This window comes from Dipodomys merriami, unplaced genomic scaffold, assembly GCF_024711535.1.
Source record: "Dipodomys merriami isolate MVZ:Mamm:240054 unplaced genomic scaffold, mDipMer1.0.p SCAF_21, whole genome shotgun sequence".
In the NCBI taxonomy this organism is placed as follows: Eukaryota; Metazoa; Chordata; class Mammalia; order Rodentia; family Heteromyidae; genus Dipodomys; species Dipodomys merriami.
The window spans coordinates 6,077,458-6,097,550 of record NW_027203493.1 but is presented as its reverse complement, the minus strand read 5'-3'; the positions used below and the strand labels follow the sequence as shown (position 1 = coordinate 6,097,550).

At 35.5% G+C, this 20,093-nt stretch overlaps 2 protein-coding genes across 4 annotated transcripts; both read left to right on the top strand.

The window, feature by feature from the left end:
- The first annotated feature begins 3,825 nt into the window (after positions 1-3,825).
- LOC138833714 (olfactory receptor 4A5-like) lies at positions 3,826-5,132 on the top strand. 2 transcript variants are annotated; one of them, XM_070032009.1, is made up of 2 exons: positions 3,826-4,724; positions 5,120-5,132. In XM_070032009.1, exons 1-2 carry the CDS (start codon positions 3,826-3,828, stop codon positions 5,130-5,132), a joined length of 912 nt encoding a protein of 303 aa, XP_069888110.1. The 2 variants fall into 2 exon arrangements, with proteins under 2 accessions (XP_069888110.1, XP_069888109.1); XM_070032008.1 differs by lacking the exon at positions 5,120-5,132 and having other exon boundaries at positions 3,826-4,749.
- A 10,049-nt stretch (positions 5,133-15,181) lies between these two features.
- LOC138833713 (olfactory receptor 4A5-like) lies at positions 15,182-17,075 on the top strand. 2 transcript variants are annotated; one of them, XM_070032005.1, is made up of 2 exons: positions 15,182-16,080; positions 17,042-17,075. In XM_070032005.1, exons 1-2 carry the CDS (start codon positions 15,182-15,184, stop codon positions 17,073-17,075), a joined length of 933 nt encoding a protein of 310 aa, XP_069888106.1. The 2 variants fall into 2 exon arrangements, with proteins under 2 accessions (XP_069888106.1, XP_069888107.1); XM_070032006.1 differs by lacking the exon at positions 17,042-17,075 and having other exon boundaries at positions 15,182-16,105.
- Positions 17,076-20,093: the final 3,018 nt, after the last annotated feature.

Below are 20,093 nucleotides of genomic sequence, written 5' to 3'. Positions count from 1 at the left end.
TATATCTGGCACTTCCACTTAAAACATGTTTTTCTGAAAGACAGATGAGGAAAACCTGCTTGGGGATACAGGAACAGTGGACAATTGGAACCATTTTGTCCATCAGCCTCACTCTATCCTGAGTTCTGTGAGCAGACAGCTCCCCAACATGCTGAGCTGCCCTGAGTGAATGAAGCATTCATTTCCAGACCAGGACAAGACCCAAGATGTGAGCTCATGGGAAATGACAATGGGTACCAGGTGAAAATTCGTATGCTATATTGAAATACAACCAATAGATTAAATATCACCAATAGTCATTACGTGTACCTGAATTAAGCCAGTAAAGGTAGCAAAGCATAGAAATTAATTAGATCATATGAAATATATTTGCTTATTTTTATGATACTTTGTTGGTGTTTATTTTGGGCTAATAATAAGTGATCCATGATATATATATATATATAAAATATATATATCATGTAACATATATATAATAAATATAGCATATTATCACCATGATAACATGCATCATATCAAGAATGACTCAATATATATATATATATGTGATATAGACTATTATATAGGGCATAATATATAAACGCATATTATATATAATTATATATGATTATCTTATATATGATATATGTAAACAAGTATCTAAGTGAATTTATTACTTTATTTTATAGGGTATTGTAGTTTGCATAGTATGGTAACAAAGCAGTATAATTCTTTTAGACGTATCTGAATCAGAAAATTCACAATTACATAATATGCCAGTGTAGTAGCTCTGAGGGACCCCATGTATATCATGTTATGAAACATTATATGGACTTTAATGTGTGAATCTTAGCATGGGTCCAACAAGCATTTAGGCTAAATGTGTGTGCACAGAAAAAAACAATGCCTGGCATCATAGGTTATTCAATGTTACTCAGAGAGACATCAAATTATAAAATTGGTTGCATTTATATGATTATGACTGTAAAGTCCTATATACAATATTTGTGGTATCACTTTTTAAAATTTGATTTTATTGTCAAGGTGATGTATAGAGGGCTTACAGTTATATGCATAAGGTAGTGAGTACATTTCTTGTCGAGCATTGTTAGCCCCTCCCTCCTCTTTTTCTCCCATGTTCCCTCTTCCACAATAACTCCCCCCAGTTGTACAGTTCATTTCCAACATAGTGTCTTGTGGGTATCATTGTTGCATTGGCTTACCCTTTGTCCTTTGTCTCACCATTTTGTTGTTCCCCTTCCCTAATTCAGATAAATACATATACAATACACAGGGTACCAACATCAAATACAGTGACAACAGGGGATAAACCATAGGGGGGAAATGATGAAGAAAAAGGAATAGCTTCATATAGTATATTAACAAGAACAACAAAGAGCAACCTTTTGTTTCCATATCTTGGAAATCATTTTGTTTAGCATTGTTTTATGTTTAGAAAAAAATCCTGTCATGTAGGATCTAGGGTAATTTTTCTTTAGAAAACTATTAACCTAATATTTTCAGTTGAAAATCCTTATTACTAATTGTTAGTTTTTTTGTAAAGTGTTAAATTATTGAAACACCAAACAATATATTCAAAATACTCAGCTTTTACTCTGTTAAGGAGATAATGGCTTAGTATATTGATCAAACTCAGCATGGTTGATGGAGCAGAACAAAAACTACAGGAAGCATGAAATAGCACAAGGAGAATGAACTGCAGCCCATTCTGTAGATTCATGTTCTTAATGTGCCATTGCCAGGCTGTAGCTTCAACAATGCCACCTCCTGAGTCAGGTCAAAGTAGTGATAGGAATGAGCCATGTACAAAGCCCTTACCAGAGCTGAGTACTGGTAGCTTATGCCTGTAATCATAACTAATCAGGAGGCTGAGATCTGAGAAGACTCATATGTTCAATTCATTACCAAAAGTCCAGAAGTGGAGCTATGATTCAAGCGGTAGAGTGCTAGCCTTGAACATAAAAGCTCAGGGACAGTGCCCAGGCCCCGAGTTCAAGCCCTATGACTGGTACCAAAAACAAAAACAATAAAAAAAGAGAAAAGAAGAAAAAGAGAAAGAAATGATGAGCAAGCAAGTAGGTAAGTAAGCAAGTTCCTATCAGGTGGTTTCTGAAGATACCTAGACGCTATTTGCATGTGTCTTTGTCCACTATAAAATCCATGTGCTTCTAATCTTGCTGTGTTTTCATTAAAATAGATCAGTTACTCTCACAGTTATTTAGTAAAACAGGTATTCCTAGTAGATATAAGTTCATTCTTTCCTACAAATAGACTGCATGATTTACAGTTACTGTATTCTTTATATTCAGAAATATGTCAATATTAGTGTTAAAATGAGATGATTCTGATGACTTCCCCCCCCAATCCAAGCTTTATATTAAAGCATTCAAGAACATTAATGACAAATATCATTTAGTTAGACTTTCCAGGTATGAAGCAATATTGTATGTACTGATCTGTATAACTGGTTGATGCTATGTTTGTCACCACAGAATAACGATGCCTGATGCTCAGAGAAGTTTTCTAAGTTGTTCAAGTCATGTAGACTGCAAATAAGTGCCCTGGGAGTTCAACATGACAGCAGAGACCCCGATTCCATATAACATGCCTCTCTCTCTCTCCTTCTGGGGATGTCTTGGGTCTATTTCATTACCTACTGGCTGAGAAACGTTTAGAATTGATGTTTGGTTAGAGTAGTCAATATGTCACATTGACTATTGGCTTATGTTGTTTAGTAGAAAGGATAAACTTGGAAATAGCTATTTATGAAGTATAAAAATATGAAGATGCTAATAGAATGTGAAATATAGAACTACACGAATTAGTCATGTAAATAGTTTGACTGAAGAGGCTTTCTAAAATGATCTAGTTCAATCATGTTATCTTTATATGGGATGACTTTTGAGCTTACTCATATTTACCTTTAGAAACATACCTAAAACAAGTGGTCTTTTCTCCTTTGTTAGGTTGTGATTTTAACATTGTGATCTTCCATTTTTGGGCAGTATGTCTAAGGAGGTCTTATATATAAAGCATACCTCATTATTCACTATCTTTCACTTTACTTTCTATTTTTTTCCATTGTTATTACCAGTTTTACCACAAGAGATCTAAAAAAATACCCCAGCAAAATAAAGATGCTATTAAACCAATAGCTGTTAAAAATCATGATATTGTTCAGTTTAGTTAAAAATATTTGATGAAAATGAGGGCAATGAGTGGATGTGCACTGTAAAATTGGCATAGGCAAAGCTACAAAGGACAGAATTATAGTTCCTGAAAAAGGTGATAGGAAGAAATTGTTCCAGGAAGCAGCATGTTCAGTGCTTGAGAACTCTGATGTCACATTTCAAGTCCAATGTATTTATCCAGACTTGATGAACAATTCACAAAGACTGATTGTTTTGTTGACATATGAAATATTACTCCCTAATAGGTACTGGGATGCAACATTATTTAGTTAAATATTTTTTCAGATATTTTTGTATATCATATTGATCATGAATCATGAATACTACAGACTTAAAGAGATGACCTTATATCATCTTAATAAATGTATGAAAAAACTGTTGGGTATTTGATTTTCTTTAAATGCTAGGTTCTAAAGCATATCATTTCAGGAATAATAGAAATGTCAGGGGATGATCTTCTGGCCCCTTTGCAATACCATTCTACTCGATACTAAAAGTTTAATATGTGTTCACCCCTGTAGAAGAAAGTGATGAAAATGTTCTGTATGATACACTGGATTCTAAATACTGTTCTTGATTTCAGGAAGTGTTCCGAGCTCTCATTGGTGATCCAAGCCCCATAGAAGAGTAAAGGATGACAGAGAGGAACAATGTCACAGAATTTGTCCTCCTGGGTCTCACTCAGGATCCTTATGTGCAAAAAGTCTTATTTGTCCTGTTTTTACTCATCTATATTGTGACAGTGGTGGGCAACTTGCTCATCATGGTGACCATTATTGCCAGTCCCTCCTTAGGGTCCCCAATGTACTTCTTCCTTGCTTGCCTGTCACTCATGGATGCTGTGTATTCCACGGCCATCTCACCCAAGATGATTGTGGATTTACTCTATGCTGAAAAGACCATTTCCTTCCAAGGTTGCATGGGTCAGCTCTTTATGCAACACTTATTTGGGGGTGCTGAGATCTTCCTTCTGGTAATGATGGCCTATGACCGCTATGTGGCCATCTGTAAGCCATTGCATTATGTGACCATCATGAATCGGAGGGTTTGCTTTATCCTGTTGATGGTGGCCTGTACTGGAGGTTTTGGACACTCTATTATTCAAATAGTCTTTGTGTACAATCTTCCTTTCTGCGGCCCCAATGTCATCGACCACTTCATCTGTGACATGTACCCACTGTTGGAACTCGCGTGCACTGACACCTATGTCATAGGCCTCACAGTGGTTGCCAATGGTGGCGCCATCTGTGTGGTCATTTTCACTCTTCTCCTCATCTCCTATGGAGTCATCTTATCGTCTCTGAAGACTCACAGTCAGGAGGGGAGGCGCAAAGCCCTGTCTACTTGCAGCTCCCACATCATGGTGGTGGTGCTCTTTTTTGTTCCTTGTATTTTCATCTATGTGAGACCCGTCTCCAACTTTCCCATCGACAAGTCCCTCAGTGTTGTGTTTATGATCATCACTCCTGTGCTGAACCCTTTGATATACACCTTGAGAAATTCAGAGATGAAAAATGCTATGAACAAACTCTGGTGTAGACAGTTAACCACCGGTTGAGGAAGCGTGCATCTCCCATGGCGAAGAGGCTTGTTCTTAATTCAGAAACGTCAGACAGACAATGAATTCTTACAAAAGGTTACTCAACTGAATGCATTCTCTAGATCTGGTTCTTTTCACTGAAAACCATGTAATAATATCTTTTGAGATTAGAATACATTTTACATGAAATTAAGGAAGCCAAATGAGACATAGCAATATTTTCCCCTATAACAGGTAGAAAAGTCCAACTAGCATCACCTTGAAGCTTTCTACCTTTCAACTTACTGTAAGAGAGAGAGGAGAGGACTAGGACTTCCAGGCCCCCTTGTAGTGCTTGGTGAGATGCAGTCTCCAACTACAAGGTGACGGAAAGTGAAACAACACAGAGCAAAACAAAATGAGATATTATCAGTGTACAGTTTTTTTTAATGTTGGAAATAGGTGGTGATGAAAAGAATTTCTAGTTGATTTTTTCCCTCTCCTTTGGTGTTAGGTTTGAACTTGTGGCATCATGCTTCTAGGCAGGCACTCTACTACTTGATCCATACCTCCAGCCATGCTTTTTATTTGGAGATTATTATCTGCTGTTATTAGTACTTGAAAGAAGGGCTGCTTGTTTGATTGATAAGTGTATGTCACAAAGTGAGTCACATTTCCTGGTACTGTTTTTATTGTGTAATCTAGCAATTCTATTTCTGTGTACTTACTTAAATGAAGTAAAACAGGACTTGCACATTTGTGTTCAATATGGCATTATTTAGGATAACTACTACAATAGTATAATGCACTGTCAGACACTGGCTGAATGGACAAAGAAAATTTACAATGGAATGTTATTTAGCTTTGTATTAGAAAATATCCTATATGGATCTGGAAGGTATTGTAATAAATTGTATGCCAGATATGAAAGCAAAATAGGCATTGTCTTATTTATGTAGCATATAAAATAGTCAACCTCATGGAAGCAGAGGCCAAAATGGTTTTCACAAAGACTGGAGAGTTACAAAGTTTCAATACAAAACATAAATGATTTCTGCATTGATATTACAGCATACGAGCTACACTAAGAATGTGTTATGTACTTAAAATTTTAATAGAAATAACTTAAGTGTTTTAAAACCCAAAGCAAATCAAAGAAAATAGTATTTACCCAGGGTGATAGTTGTATTTATTAGTTTAACTGTGGTAATCATTTTGCAATGTCACGTATGAAAATCTAATTGATCGTACATCAATTGTGCACCAACAGAGCTGGAAAAATATAACATAAGAACGATACTATTGAACTATGACTGCTATCCAATGCAGGTTAAGATTTCTTTCTAGCTGCTTTTACATGTAGAATATATTTCAGTGGAGATTTATAGTTAGAGTGTTATGTTTCAAATTCATGTAGATAGCTTCTTAATTTGTAATAATTAGTTATATTTTGGTATCAATTTCTGGTTGAGTTCCTTATTACTTGTTATGTGTTTTTCATTAAATACTTTGGAACAGGGTCACAATGTGTGTTATAGTACTGTGTGTATTTACATATTTGAATGTATCATGAATACTAAGATATGGAGAATAATTTCCCATATATTTTTCTCTTTCCCTATTTTAGTAGTAATATACATTTACCAATTGCTTTCTTGAAGCTATGTGCTAAGAACAGTACTTTCCTTAGGGGAAAACTTGCTTCATTTGTATTTGAATCAAGTTTTTTTTTAATTTAATTTTAATTTTTTTGAACTTACTGTACAGAGGGGTTACAATTACATAGGCAAGATAATGAGTATATTTCTTATCAAGCATTGCAGCCTCCTCCGTTGTTTACCCTTCACATCCCCGCCCAGCCTCCCCTGTCCCCCCCCCACAATCCCCCACCCCCGCCCTCCGGCACCAAAGTTCGTTTTCGACATGACAACTTGTACTTCTCATAGTTGCATCTGGTCCACCTGTATCCTTAAACGACTTGTTTTTCCCCACCTCCTCCACAAATTATACTGACATCAAATATAGTGAAAGCAGGGGTTATACTGTGGGGGAGGGACATACAAAGCAACAAAGAAATAATCTTATAAATGTGTTAGAAACAAATGCATGAAAAAACATTAAAATACATATCTAAGGGTTCATTTTCTTAACATCACATTATCTGGCCTTTGTTGCTTGACTCATACCTATACTAGATATTGCAAATAAGGGAAACCATGGGACCTATGTTTTTTTGGGCTTGGCTTATTACACTTAATATAATTTTTTCCAAGCCTTTCCATTTCCTAACAAATGGGGAAATGTCATTCTTTCTGATGGAGGCATAGAATTCCATTGTGCATATATACCACATTTTCTTGATCCTTTCATCTACTGAGGGGTATTTGGGTTGGTTCCATATCTTAGCTATGGTAAATAATGCTGCAATAAACATAGTTGTGCTGGTAGCTTTAGTGTGGTCTTGTTTGTAAACATTTGGGTAAATGCCCAAAAGTGGGATTGCTGGGTCATAGGGGAGCTCTATGTGAAGTCTTTTGAGGAACCTTCATACTGCTTTCCAAAGTGGTTGAACAAGTTTACACTCCCACCAACAATGAAGTAAGGTTCCCTTCCGTCCACATCCCCTCCAGCATCTGTTGTTAGAGTTCTTGATTATAGCCATTCTAACTGGGTTGAGGTGGTATCTCAATGTTGTTTTGTTTTGCATTTCTTTTATGGCTAGGGAGGTTGAGCATTTCTTATGTGTCTATTGGCCATCCTCCTTTCTTGTTCAGAGAAGTTTCTCTTCAAGTCTTTAGCCCACTTATTTATTGGGCAGTTGTTTCTTTGAGGATTTGCTGTTGGGCTATTTAATTTTTTGAGTTCCAAGTATATTTTAGATATGAGACCCTTGTCAGTTGTATGGCTAGTGAAGATCTTCTCCCAATCTGTGGGCTTTTGAATCAAGTTTTTAAAGACTTGTTCTAAAGTCAGTTTTGCTCATACTCTGGTTGTGAGTTTAGATCTCAGCTAAGAAGTTGCAGATGGAACAGTATACTCACTTTATTTACTGATGTTTTTACCAAGAAGGTTTTTATATGTTCAATATTTTCCTTGACTGGACTTCCCAATGTTGATGATTTGATCTCAAGTATCTCCCTCATCATAATTTTTCCTAGGGTTTTCTGTTAGAACTGGTCATTTGTAGTTACCATTCTTGTGGAATTTCTGGAGAAGTGTATTCTACCCTCAGAATTATTATTAAGGTCCCAATGAATTTAATTAAAGTGTTAGTGATGAATCATCAATTGATTCTACCATATGTGCTAAAGTTCAAATACAGATGAGATGTTCACAGACCTTTTGCCTTTATCTCAGAGCATGTCAATATCAGCATTCCTGTGACTGGGTTTTTAAGGATTTGAAGTGGTAAAATGAATGGTAAACTCAGTAAATTTAGGGTTATTCCCCATCATTTGGGTAATCTGAATTTCAACCGAGATGTATGAAGACAGGCCAAAATCAAAAAGTTTTAAAGGCCATTTTATTATTTCATGTTTATTGATATGGGATATAAATTTAGTACAAAACACAAATTTATGATTTTTCTTCTCTTAAAACCTCACCTCTGTTAACCTCAAAATACTTCCCTTTTCTGAATGATTAAGACCAATTTTGTCTGAAGGAAGATTCGAACATCTTTATTCTTAATCAAGACTCAGAGTTCCTGAGCTCAAACACTTGAGCCACACCTGCAGCTGGGCATTTCACTAGCTAATTGGCTATATAGTCTCATTCCCTCTTTTGCCCCAGCTGGATTTGAACCATGGTGCTCTAGAGATCATTTTCCTGAGAGGCTAGGATTAAAGGCTTGAGCAACCAAAATTCCATAAAAAATCCTTACATACTTTTATAGTTTGAATACATATAAAATTATTGTGGTTTTATATTTTCTGATTAATCTTTTAAAAGTTATTTGGAACTCAGGAGCAGAATCTTACATTTCTAGTTACACTTTTGTGTGTGTGTGTGTGTGTGTGTGTGTGTGTGTGTGTGTGTGTGTGTGTGTGTGTGTATAAGTTCCAGGTCTTGAATAAAATCCCTCTTATTCTCATTTAGCTTGCTTGCTCCACCTGGCACTCTATCTCTTGAGTCAAACCACCAGCTTGACTTTTGATAGTTCTTTGGAGATGGAGTCTTACAGACTTTTCTGCCCAAGCTGGCTTCAAACCATGATCCTCTGATCTCAGCCTCCTGAGTATGGAGGATTGCAGATGTGAGGCCTTCTTGCCAGGCTATTTATTCATTTGCATGCCATAATAGAGCCTTGAAAAACAAAGAAAGAAAAGATGCTTTGGATGGAGGACTTCATACTCCCATTGGCTTGTGTGCTCATGGCTGGTGCTCCACCAACTTGAGCCATGGCTTTGTTCCCAGTTGAACCTTCTTATAGGAATATTAATATTTTCCCAACTGTTTTAAAATCCCACCTCCATGGTGTTCCAAAGCAATGTATGTGTTTGGATCGAACTCAGAATTCTTTTATACTGCTATATTTTCATGATTCATTCAATTAAAAGGCACTGTGCCACTGAGCCTCTGAGCTTCTTGGGCAGTAACTTCTCACAGTGGTTAGGTTGGGGTGATTATGTAAGGGGACTGTGGCTGGATTACATATTTTCAGGCTGGATCAAATATCTCCTTCTTTATCTATTTGATGATGTGAAAGCCATACATTATTAATAAACACAGTGAAGAATTTTTACCTTAGAAGATTTTCGTATGATTTTATCTGCTAGCTACACTTTTTTTGGTAGGAGCCAAGTGTTTTCTCAGTAGGGATGTCCAAAGAAAGAAATTTACCCCAGAGAAATGAATTCATTTGATTTTGTTCCAAATATTGCAACAAACAAATCTATAATGACCTTATCATATCTCTCATTAATAATAGCAACCATGTAAAACTCCTAGCTTGCACATACATATAAAGGGAAGATTTATTTTATTGTTAGAATGACCCAGTAGGATTTTTTAAAAACTCAGATTTTACCCAGGCGGGTAAAAATCAGGTGGCGGCTTGTCTTGAGATCCTAGGAGTGTCATGTTTTCTTTTTGTATGCATCATTTCTTATAGATGGGTTTGTTTGTAGAAGTTTTTATTTTTTGAAATGGGATTATGGAGACATTGGGTTATGTTTATATTTAAGAACGAAGAGACCTTACTTAGGAAGGTGTCATTTGAATGAGTAAAGGATTGACAAGTTTCACTTTCTTATGAGAAACAGCCATTATCAGTTTTTACACTTAATTGAATACCAGCCTTTGTCTTGTTAATTATCTTAACAAGTATCAACTTAAATGTTGAGAAAGTAAACATTTTTTCTTGCTTTAACACAATTAAGAAGAAAACCTATATAACTGATTTTGATATTGAAATTTTGCATCTGTTTATTAGTGCTACCAAAAAATACACTTGGTTAGGTTAGTTTAGGTTAGTTTTGGTCACAAAGAATATAAAACTGTTTTCCATGAGGCAAGTTTTCCAATGCGTGAGAATCTTCAGATGTTTACACAGTGAATGTTGAAATTTAAATGTTTTTATATCTGAGGCATCCAGTACATTTTTCTCTTAAAGACAGATGAGGAAAACCTGCCTGGACAGGAACTGTGGACAGTTGGAGCCTTTTGTCGATCTTCTCATCAGCCTCAGGCTATCCTGAGTTCTGTGAGCACACAGCTCCCTAACATGCTGAGCCACCCTGAGTGAAAGCAGAACAAGACCCAAAATGTGAGCTCATGGAAAATGACAATGGATACCAGGTGAAAAATTGTATGCTATATTGAAATACAGCCAATGGATTAAATATCACCAATTGTCATTACGTGCACCCAAATTAAACCAGTACAGCTAGCAAAGCTAGAAAGTACTTAGAACAAACATATATATATATATATATATATATATATATACACATATGTATATATATATATTTATGGTACTTTGTTGGTGTTTATTTTTGGCAAATAATGAGTGATCCATGAAATATATGATATATATATCACATAAAATATAAATATAGGGTATGTTAACACACATGATAACATACAATATAAAAAGAGTGATCCTTGATATATGTGATATAGAATATTATATAATATATAAAATATGAATACATATTACATATAGTTATATATGATTACATTATATGTAATATATGAAAACAAGTGGATTTATTATTTTATTTTATGGGGTATTGTAGTTTGCATAGTATGATAACAAAGCACTATAATTCTTTTAGACATACCTGAATTAAAAAATTCACAATTACATAATATACCAGTGTGGTAGCTCCGAGGACCCTATGTGTATTATTTTCTGAAACATTATATGGACTTGAACGTGTGAATCTTAACATGGGTTCAACAAGAATTTAGTCTGTCTCCAAAGGAAAAAAAATGATGCCTAGCATTGTATGTTATCCAATGTTACTCAGAGAGACATAAAATTATAAAAGTGATTACATTTATTCAAAAATGACTGTAAAGCCCTATATATTATACACATTTTAAATTTAATTTTATTGTCAAGGTGAGATACAGAGGGGTTATTACAGTTACATACATAAGTATATTTCTTGTCAAACATTGTTAGCCCCTTTTTTCCTCCCATTTCTCCCTACACACACCTTCCCTGAGATGTACAGTTCATTTCCAACATAGTGTCTTGTGAGTATGGCTGTTGCATTGGTTTACCCTTTTCCTTTGTCTCACCACTTTGTTGTTCTCCTTCCTTTCCCTAATTCAGATAAATGTATATACAATACAAAAGGTACCAACATCAAATACAGTGACAACAAGGATTAAACCATAGGGAAGACAAAGATGAAGAAAAAAGAAATTGCTTCATATAGTACATTAAAAACAAGAACAACAAAGAGAAACCTCTTGTTTCCATAGCTTGGAATTCCTTTTGTTTAGCATTGCTTTATGTTTAGAAAAAAATCCTGTCATGTAGGATCTAGGGTAGTTTTTCTTTAGAAAACTACTGACCTAATATTTTCAGTTGAAAATCCCTTATTACTATTTGTTAGTTTTTTGTAAAGTGTTAAATTTTTGAAACACCAAACAATATATTCAAAATGCTCAGCTTTTACTCTGTTAAGGAGATAATAGCTTAGTATACTGATCAAACTCAGCATGGTTGATGGAGCAGAACAAAAACCACAGGAAGCATGAAATAGCACAAGAAGAATGAACTGTAGCCCTTTTGGTAGATTCATGTTCTTAATGTGCCATTGCCAGGCTATAGCTTCAACAATGACACCTCCTGAGTCAGGTAAAAGTAGTGATAGGAATGAGCCATGTACAAAGCTCTTATCAGAGCTGAGTACTGGTAGCTTATACATATAATCATAGCTAATCAGGAGTCCGAGATCTGAAGAGACTCTTAAGATCAATCAGTTACCATAGTCCAGAAGTAGAGCTACGACTCAAGTGGCAGAGTGCTAGCCTTGAGCAAAAAGGCTCAGGAATAGTGCCCAGGCTCTGAGTTCAAGCCCCATGATTGGTACCAAAAACAAAAGCAAAAACAAAAAGAAAAGAAAAGAGGAAAAGAGAAATGATGAGCAAGCAAGCAAGTAAGTAAGCAAGTTCCTATCAGGTGGTTTCTGATGATACTTAGACTCTCTTTGCATGTGTCTTCCACTATAAAATCCATGCGCATCTAATCTTGCTGGATTTTTGTTAAAATATATTTCTCTACAGGTCAATGTTAACTCTTAATGTTATAGTAAAATATATATTCCTAATAGATATAAATTTATTCTATCCTACAAATAGACTGTATGATTTATAGATACTGTATTCTTTATATTCAGAAATATGTCAATATTTGTGTTAAAATGAGAGAGATTATGAGTTTTTTTCTGATCTAAGCTTTATAGTAAAGCATTCAAGAACATTAATGCCAGATAGCATTTAGCTAGACTTTTTAGGTACAAAGCAATATTGTATGTACTTACATGTATAATTGCTATATGCTATGTTGTCCTCACAGAAAAAAATGATAAAACATGCTCAGAAAAGTTTTCTAAATTGTTGAAGTCACATAGACTGCAAATAAATGGCCCTGGGAGTTCAACACTACAGTATAGACGCTGATTCCATATAATCGTGCCTCTCTCTCTCCAGGGATGTTTTGGGTCTATTTAACTACCTAGTGGCCAAGAGTCTTTTAGAATTGATGTGGTTATAGTAGTCAGTATGTCACATTAACTATTGGCTTGTGTTGTTTAGTAGAAAGGATAAATTTGGAAATTGCTCTGTATAAAGTATAAAAATATGAAGATGTTAGTAGAATGTGAAAATATAGGACTATATGAATTAGTCTTGTAAATAATTTGAAGAGGATTTCTGAAATTGTCTAGTTCAATCACATTATCTTTATATGTGAAAACTTTTGACCTTACTCATATTTACCTTTAGAAGTAGAACAAAAACAAGTGGTCTTTTCTTCTTTATTAGGTTGTAGTTTTAATATTGTGACCTTCCATTTTTGAGCACTATGTCCAGAAACCATATATATATATATATATATATATATATATATACATATATATATATAATACTTAATTATTCACTACCTTTCACTTTACATTTTATTTTCTCTATCATTTATTGGAGTCTTAGCACAAAGAATCTAAAAAAATAATCCAGCAAAATACAGGGGTTACTAATCTAATATCTGTTAAAAATCATGATAATGTTCAGTTTAGTTAAAAATATTTGCTGAAAATAAGGGCAATGAGTGGATGCGCATTGTAAAATTTACACAGGTAAAGTTACAAGGACAGAATTATAGTTCCTGAAAATGTGATATGAAGAAATTGTTCCAGGAAGCACACTTCAAGTCCAGTGTATTTATCCTGATTTGATGGACAAGTCACAAAGGCTGCTTTTTTTTGTAGATATGTGAAATATTGACCCCTATGAATACTGGAGTGCAACTTTATTCAGTTAAATGTTTCTTAGTTGTTTATAGTGTTACCCAGATCATATTAAACAACACAAATACTACAAACTAGAAGAGGTGACCTTGTCTCTTCATATATTTAGAGAGTTAAGTTGGCAACAAGAAGCATTTCCATGCTCTTCTTGTGGAGATCTATACAAAATTTTGATAAATTCTAAGCCATGACTTATTAAATACATGAAAAAATGGTTGGGTATTTGTCTGTTTTACTTTAAACTCTGGCCATAATTAAAATCATTCGACTAGTGAAGATCTTCTCCCAATCTGTGGGCTTTCTATTGATCTTGCTAGCTATGTCTTTTGCCATGCAAAAGCTCTGCAGTTTCATGCAATCCCATTTGTCCATCCTTTCCTTGAGTTGTTGTGTATCTGGGTCTCTATTAAGAAAATTTCAGCCTATGGGGCTGGGAAGGTGGCTCAGTGGTAGAGTGCTTTCCTTGCATGCGTGAGGCCCTGGGTTCGATTCCTCAGGACCACATAAACAAAAAGAAAAAAAAAAAAAGAAAATTTCAGCCTGTGCCAAGGAGACCTAGGGTTTCTCCTATTCCTTTCTGTGATGTTTTCGGGGTGTTTGCTTTGACTCTGAGGTATTTGATCCATTTGGGGTTGATTCTGGTGCAGGGTGATATATAAGGATCTAGCTTTAGTTTTCTACAAGTAGTTAACCAGTTTTGCCAGCAACATATACTGAAGAGGCTGTCTTTTATCCATTGTAATTTCTTTAGCTCCCTTATTAAAGATTAGGTGGCTATAGGTCTGTGGGTTCATTTCTGGGTTTTCAATTCTATTGCATTGGTCCTGAGGTCTGTTCTTGTGCCAGTACCAAGCTGTTTTGATTACTATGGCTTTGTAGTAGAGTTTGAAGTTTGATATTCATATTCCTCCAGCACTATTCTTTCTGTTAAGGATTGTTATTGCTATTCGGGGTCTTTTATTGTTCCATATGAATTTTTGGATTGCTTCTTCTATTTCCTTGAAGAATGAGGTTGGAATATTAATAGATATTGCATTGAATTTGTAGATAGCCTTGGGAAGTATTGCCATTTTCATGATATTAATTATTCCAATCCAGGAGCATGGGAGATTTTTCCACTTCTAAGTTCTGCTTTGATTTCCTTTTTCAGGTTTTTAAGGTTTTCATCTTGGAGGTCCCTCACTTCTTTAGTTAACTCCTAAGTATTTTCTTTTGTGGGGCTATTACAAAAGGAGTTGCTTTTCTGATATCAGCTGAGCTCTTCTCATTGTTGGTCTATAGATGAGAAATAAATGTCAGGGGCTGGTCTCATGACCTCTTTGGAAGACCATTCTATTTGATACTAAGAGTTTAATATGTGTTCAGCATTGTAGAAGAAATTTACAAAATATTCTGTATGACACACTGGATTCTAAATACTGCTCATGATGTCAGGAAGTGTTCTTTGGAGCCCTCATCTGTGATGCAAGCCCCATAGAAGACAAAGGATGACAGAGAGAAACAATGTCACAGAATTTGTCCTCTTGGGCCTCACTCAGGATCCCAAACTGCAAAAAGCCTTATTTGTCCTGTTTTTACTCATCTACATTGTGACAGTGGTGGGCAACTTGCTCATCATGGTGACCATTATTGCCAGTCCCTCCTTAGGGTCCCCAATGTACTTCTTCCTTGCTTGCCTGTCACTCATGGATGCTGTGTATTCCACGGCCATCACACCCAAGATGATTGTGGATTTACTCTATGCTGAAAAGACCATTTCCTTCCAAGGTTGCATGGGTCAGCTCTTTATACAGCACTTATTTGGGGGTGCTGAGGTGTTCCTTCTGGTAATGATGGCCTATGACCGCTATGTGGCCATCTGTAAGCCATTGCATTATGTGACCATCATGAATCGGAGGGTTTGCTTTATCCTGTTGATGGTGGCCTGTACTGGAGGTTTTGGACACTCTATTATTCAAATAGTCTTTGTGTACAATCTTCCTTTCTGCGGCCCCAATGTCATCGACCACTTCATCTGTGACATGTACCCACTGTTGGAACTCGCGTGCACTGACACCTATGTCATAGGCCTCACAGTGGTTGCCAATGGTGGCGCCATCTGTGTGGTCATTTTCACTCTTCTCCTCATCTCCTATGGAGTCATCTTATCGTCTCTGAAGACTCACAGTCAGGAGGGGAGGCGCAAAGCCCTGTCTACTTGCAGCTCCCACATCATGGTGGTGGTGCTCTTTTTTGTTCCTTGTATTTTCATCTATGTGAGACCCGTCTCCAACTTTCCCATCGACAAGTCCCTCAGTGTTGTGTTTATGATCATCACTCCTGTGCTGAACCCTTTGATATACACCTTGAGAAATTCAGAGATGAAAAATGCTATGAACAAACTCTGGTGTAGACAGTTAACCACCGGTTGAGGAAGCGTGCATCTCCCATGGCGAAGAGGCTTGTTCTTAATTCAGAAACGTCAGACAGACAATGAATTCTTACAAAAGGTTACTCAACTGAATGCATTCTCTAGATCTGGTTCTTTTCACTGAAAACCATGTAATAATATCTTTTGAGATTAGAATACATTTTACATGAAATTAAGGAAGCCAAATGAGACATAGCAATATTTTCCCCTATAACAGGTAGAAAAGTCCAACTAGCATCACCTTGAAGCTTTCTACCTTTCAACTTACTGTAAGAGAGAGAGGAGAGGACTAGGACTTCCAGGCCCCCTTGTAGTGCTTGGTGAGATGCAGTCTCCAACTACAAGGTGACGGAAAGTGAAACAACACAGAGCAAAACAAAATGAGATATTACCAGTGTACAGTTTTTTTTTAATGTTGGAAATAGGTGGTGATGAAAAGAATTTCTAGTTGATTTTTTCCCTCTCCTTTGGTGTTAGGTTTGAACTTGTGGCATCATGCTTCTAGGCAGGCACTCTACTACTTGATCCATACCTCCAGCCATGCTTTTTATTTGGAGATTATTATCTGCTGTTATTAGTACTTGAAAGAAGGGCTGCTTGTTTGATTGATAAGTGTATGTTACAAAGTGAGTCACATTTCCTGGTCCTGTTTTTATTGTGTAATCTAGCAATTTTATTTCTGTGTTTATTTAAATGAAATAAAACAGGACTTAAAATATATGCACATTTGGTTTCAATATGACATTATTTAGGATAACCACTACAATAATATGATGAAGTGTCTGACACTGTATGAATGGATAAAGAATGTATACAATGGAATGTTATTTAGCTTTGTGTTAAAAATATTCTGTATGGATCTGGAAGGCATTATAATAATTGTATACCAGTTGTCGAAGTAGCCATTGTCTTACTTATATAGCATGGAAACAGAGAGGAAAAGGTTTTTGGCAATGACTGGAGAGTTATAAAGTTTCATTACAAAAGATAAATGATTTCTGCATTGATATGACAACATACTAGCTACAGGTAAGAATGTATTATGTACTTAAAATTTAGTAGAAATAGCTTCAGTGTTCTTAAACACAAAAGCAAATCAAAGAAAACAGTTTTTGCCCAAGGTGATAGTTTTATTAGTTTAAATATGGTAATCATTTTGCAATGTCACTTATGAAAAGCAAATTGATTATATATCAATTGTGCACCTACAGGGCTGGGATGTAGCTCAGTAGCAAAGTGCTTGCCTCGCAAGTGCAACGTCCTGGGTTCGATCCCCAGTACCAAAAAAAAAAAAAAAAGACAATTGTGCACCTACAGAGCTGGAAAAGTATAACATAGAAATGTTACTATTGTCCTCTACTGCATCACGCAGTTTAAAATTTCTTTGTAGCTGCTTTTACATGTAAAATATATTTCAGTAGAGTTTTAAAAGTTAGATTCTTGTGTTTCAAATTTATGTAGATTGCTTTTTTTTGTTGGTCGTGGGGCCTGAATTCTGGGCCTGGGCACTGTCCCTCAGCTCTTCAGCTCAAGGCTAGCACCTTACCACTTGAGCCACAGCACCACTTCTGGCTTATTTTGCTTATGTGGTGCTAAAGAATCAAGCCCAGGGTGCTGGGTGCTGCAAAGCAAGCACTTTACCACTGAGCCACCTTCCCAGCACCTAGATTGCTTCTTAATTTATAATAATTAGTTATATTTTGGTATCAATTTCTGGTTGACTTCCTTAATACTTGATATGTTTTATTTATGAATTAAATACTTTGGAACAGCATAAAAATGTGTGTTATTGTATTGTGTGTATTTACTGTTTTAGAATGTTTAAAATGTGAAGAATAATTTCTCATATGTTTTTCTCTTTTCCTATTTGAGTGCTAATATTTGAGTACTGATAAGTTCTCATGTGTTTTTCTCTTTTCCTATTTGAGTACTAATTTACCAACTGCTTGCTTGAAGCTATGTGAGAAGCAACAACTCTTTTCTTAAGGGAAATCTTGCTTCAACTATATTTGAATCAAGTTTTTAATGACTTGTTCTGAAGTCAGTTTTGCTCATACTGTGGTTGTCAATTTAGATGTCAGCTGAGAAGTTTCAGATGGAGCAGTGCACTCATCCTATTTACCTGTGTTGTGGTCATGATTTTTACCAAGAGGGTTTTTATGTTTAATTTTTTTCCTGGACTGGACTTCCCAATGTTGATGATTTGGCCTCCAGTTTCCCACTCATCATAGTTTCCTCAAGGGTTTTCTGTTAAATCTAGTCATTCTTGTGCAATCTCTGGAGAAGTGTAATCTACCCTCAGAATTATGATTAAGGTCCCAATGAATTTAATTAAGGAGTTAGTGATGCATCATCCAATGATTCTAGCATATGTGCCAAAGTTCAAATACAGATGAGATGTTCACAGACTTTTTGCCTTTACCTCAGAGCATGTCAATATCAGCATTCCTGTGACTGGGTTTTTAAGGATTTGAAGTGGTAAAATGAATGGTAAACTCAGTAAATTTAGTATTGTTCTCCATCTTTTGGGTAGTCTGAACTTCAGCTAAGATGTATGAAGACAGGTCAGAATGAAAAAGTTTTAAAAGCCATTTTATTGTTACACTTTTATTGATATGGAACTTTAGTACAAAACACAAATTTATGGTTTTTCTTCTCTTACAAACATCACCTTATTTAACTTCAAAATGCTTCCCTTTTCTGAGTGATTAGGACCATTTTTGTCTGAAGGAAGATCTCAGGCATCTTTGTTCATAATGAAGACTTAGAATTCCTGAGCTCAGAGAATATTTTCTGGTATTCATTTAAAAAAATCTCAATGATTAAAAATGTCATTCTCTCCTATGGAAGTGTGATGAAGCAGAGTTTTTACAAGCATGGTGAGAACTATTTCAAGGTCCCGTGAAGCAGGTGGACCTATTTCAAGGTCCAGTGAAGCTTCATGTGTCCTTCTGCTCTGTCCATTCAGAGCTGGCATCAAGTCCATGAAGCTGTTGTCACACGGGACCCACGAAAAGGTATCACAGCACAGACTTTGGACTGGCTGACTAGTTTCTTCCCACCAGTAACCCAGAAAGTATGTTTATAGGTAAGATTCTAAGCGAGGCATTATGCTATGCAACAAACAGCAGGAACGTTCTTTTAAAACTTCTTCTATGTGATTCTGATAATCATACACGTCATGGGTCCATTGTGAGTGCTAGACAGTATGCATCTTAATTCAAATTCCTAGCACTTTTAAATGATGTTTTGATATTATAAAAATCCAGCACAAATTCAATTGCCATAATCCCAGTATTCTTAGAAAGTAATGTCAAGTGTAGTTCATTAAATGATATTTTATTAGGCAGGTGTTTCTAAATCTTTTGATAGAATCAATGTATTTTCTGTAAGCATTGTTAGTATGTTAAGAATTAGGGTGATGTCTCATAAGTTGAATAACTGACTCTCAAGAACCCAAGGTAATTGTTATTTCAATTCATAAGATGGTAGGCCAATAAGGGAAAGACTAAAATTGAGCACAGGACTTTGTAAAATGAGGGAGTGGTTTTAAGAACAGTTATGCAGATATTTACTTGAAAGAGATGTGAGGCCTATAGATACAGTTTTGAAAACATGGCTATATAGAAACATACTGGCAGATGATATGCACTCTAGAAGAGAAAGTTGATGATTTAAAAGTAGAGAGGAAAATGCAAGGGTAGTGTTCTTAAGCGTGATAAAAATGATAAAAAATGATCAGTGCTATAGCATGACATGCAACTCTCTAGGTACTAAGGGCTTTAATTTTCTTAAAATTTTAGAATAAATTTTAAAATGTTGAGATAAGAGCTGTATGAATTTATATTTTTTCACTGTGGAATGTCAAATTATTTACAAAAAGTAAAACTTATGTTTTCATTAGTAGTGTAGGAAAATATGGTTGCAATTTATATTTTTTTACCTTTAAGATAGTGCCCACCACTTTCTAAACTTTATCAGTTTTTGTC

Coding starts and splice junctions, on each gene's coding strand:
- LOC138833714 (XM_070032008.1), top strand. CDS start 3,826: ATGACAGAGAGGAACAATGTCACAGAATTTGTCCTCCTGGGTCTCACT.
- LOC138833713 (XM_070032005.1), top strand. CDS start 15,182: ATGACAGAGAGAAACAATGTCACAGAATTTGTCCTCTTGGGCCTCACT. Junction 16,081..17,041: donor AATGCTATGAACAAACTCTG/GTGTAGACAGTT, acceptor GGAAACAGAGAG/GAAAAGGTTTTTGGCAATGA.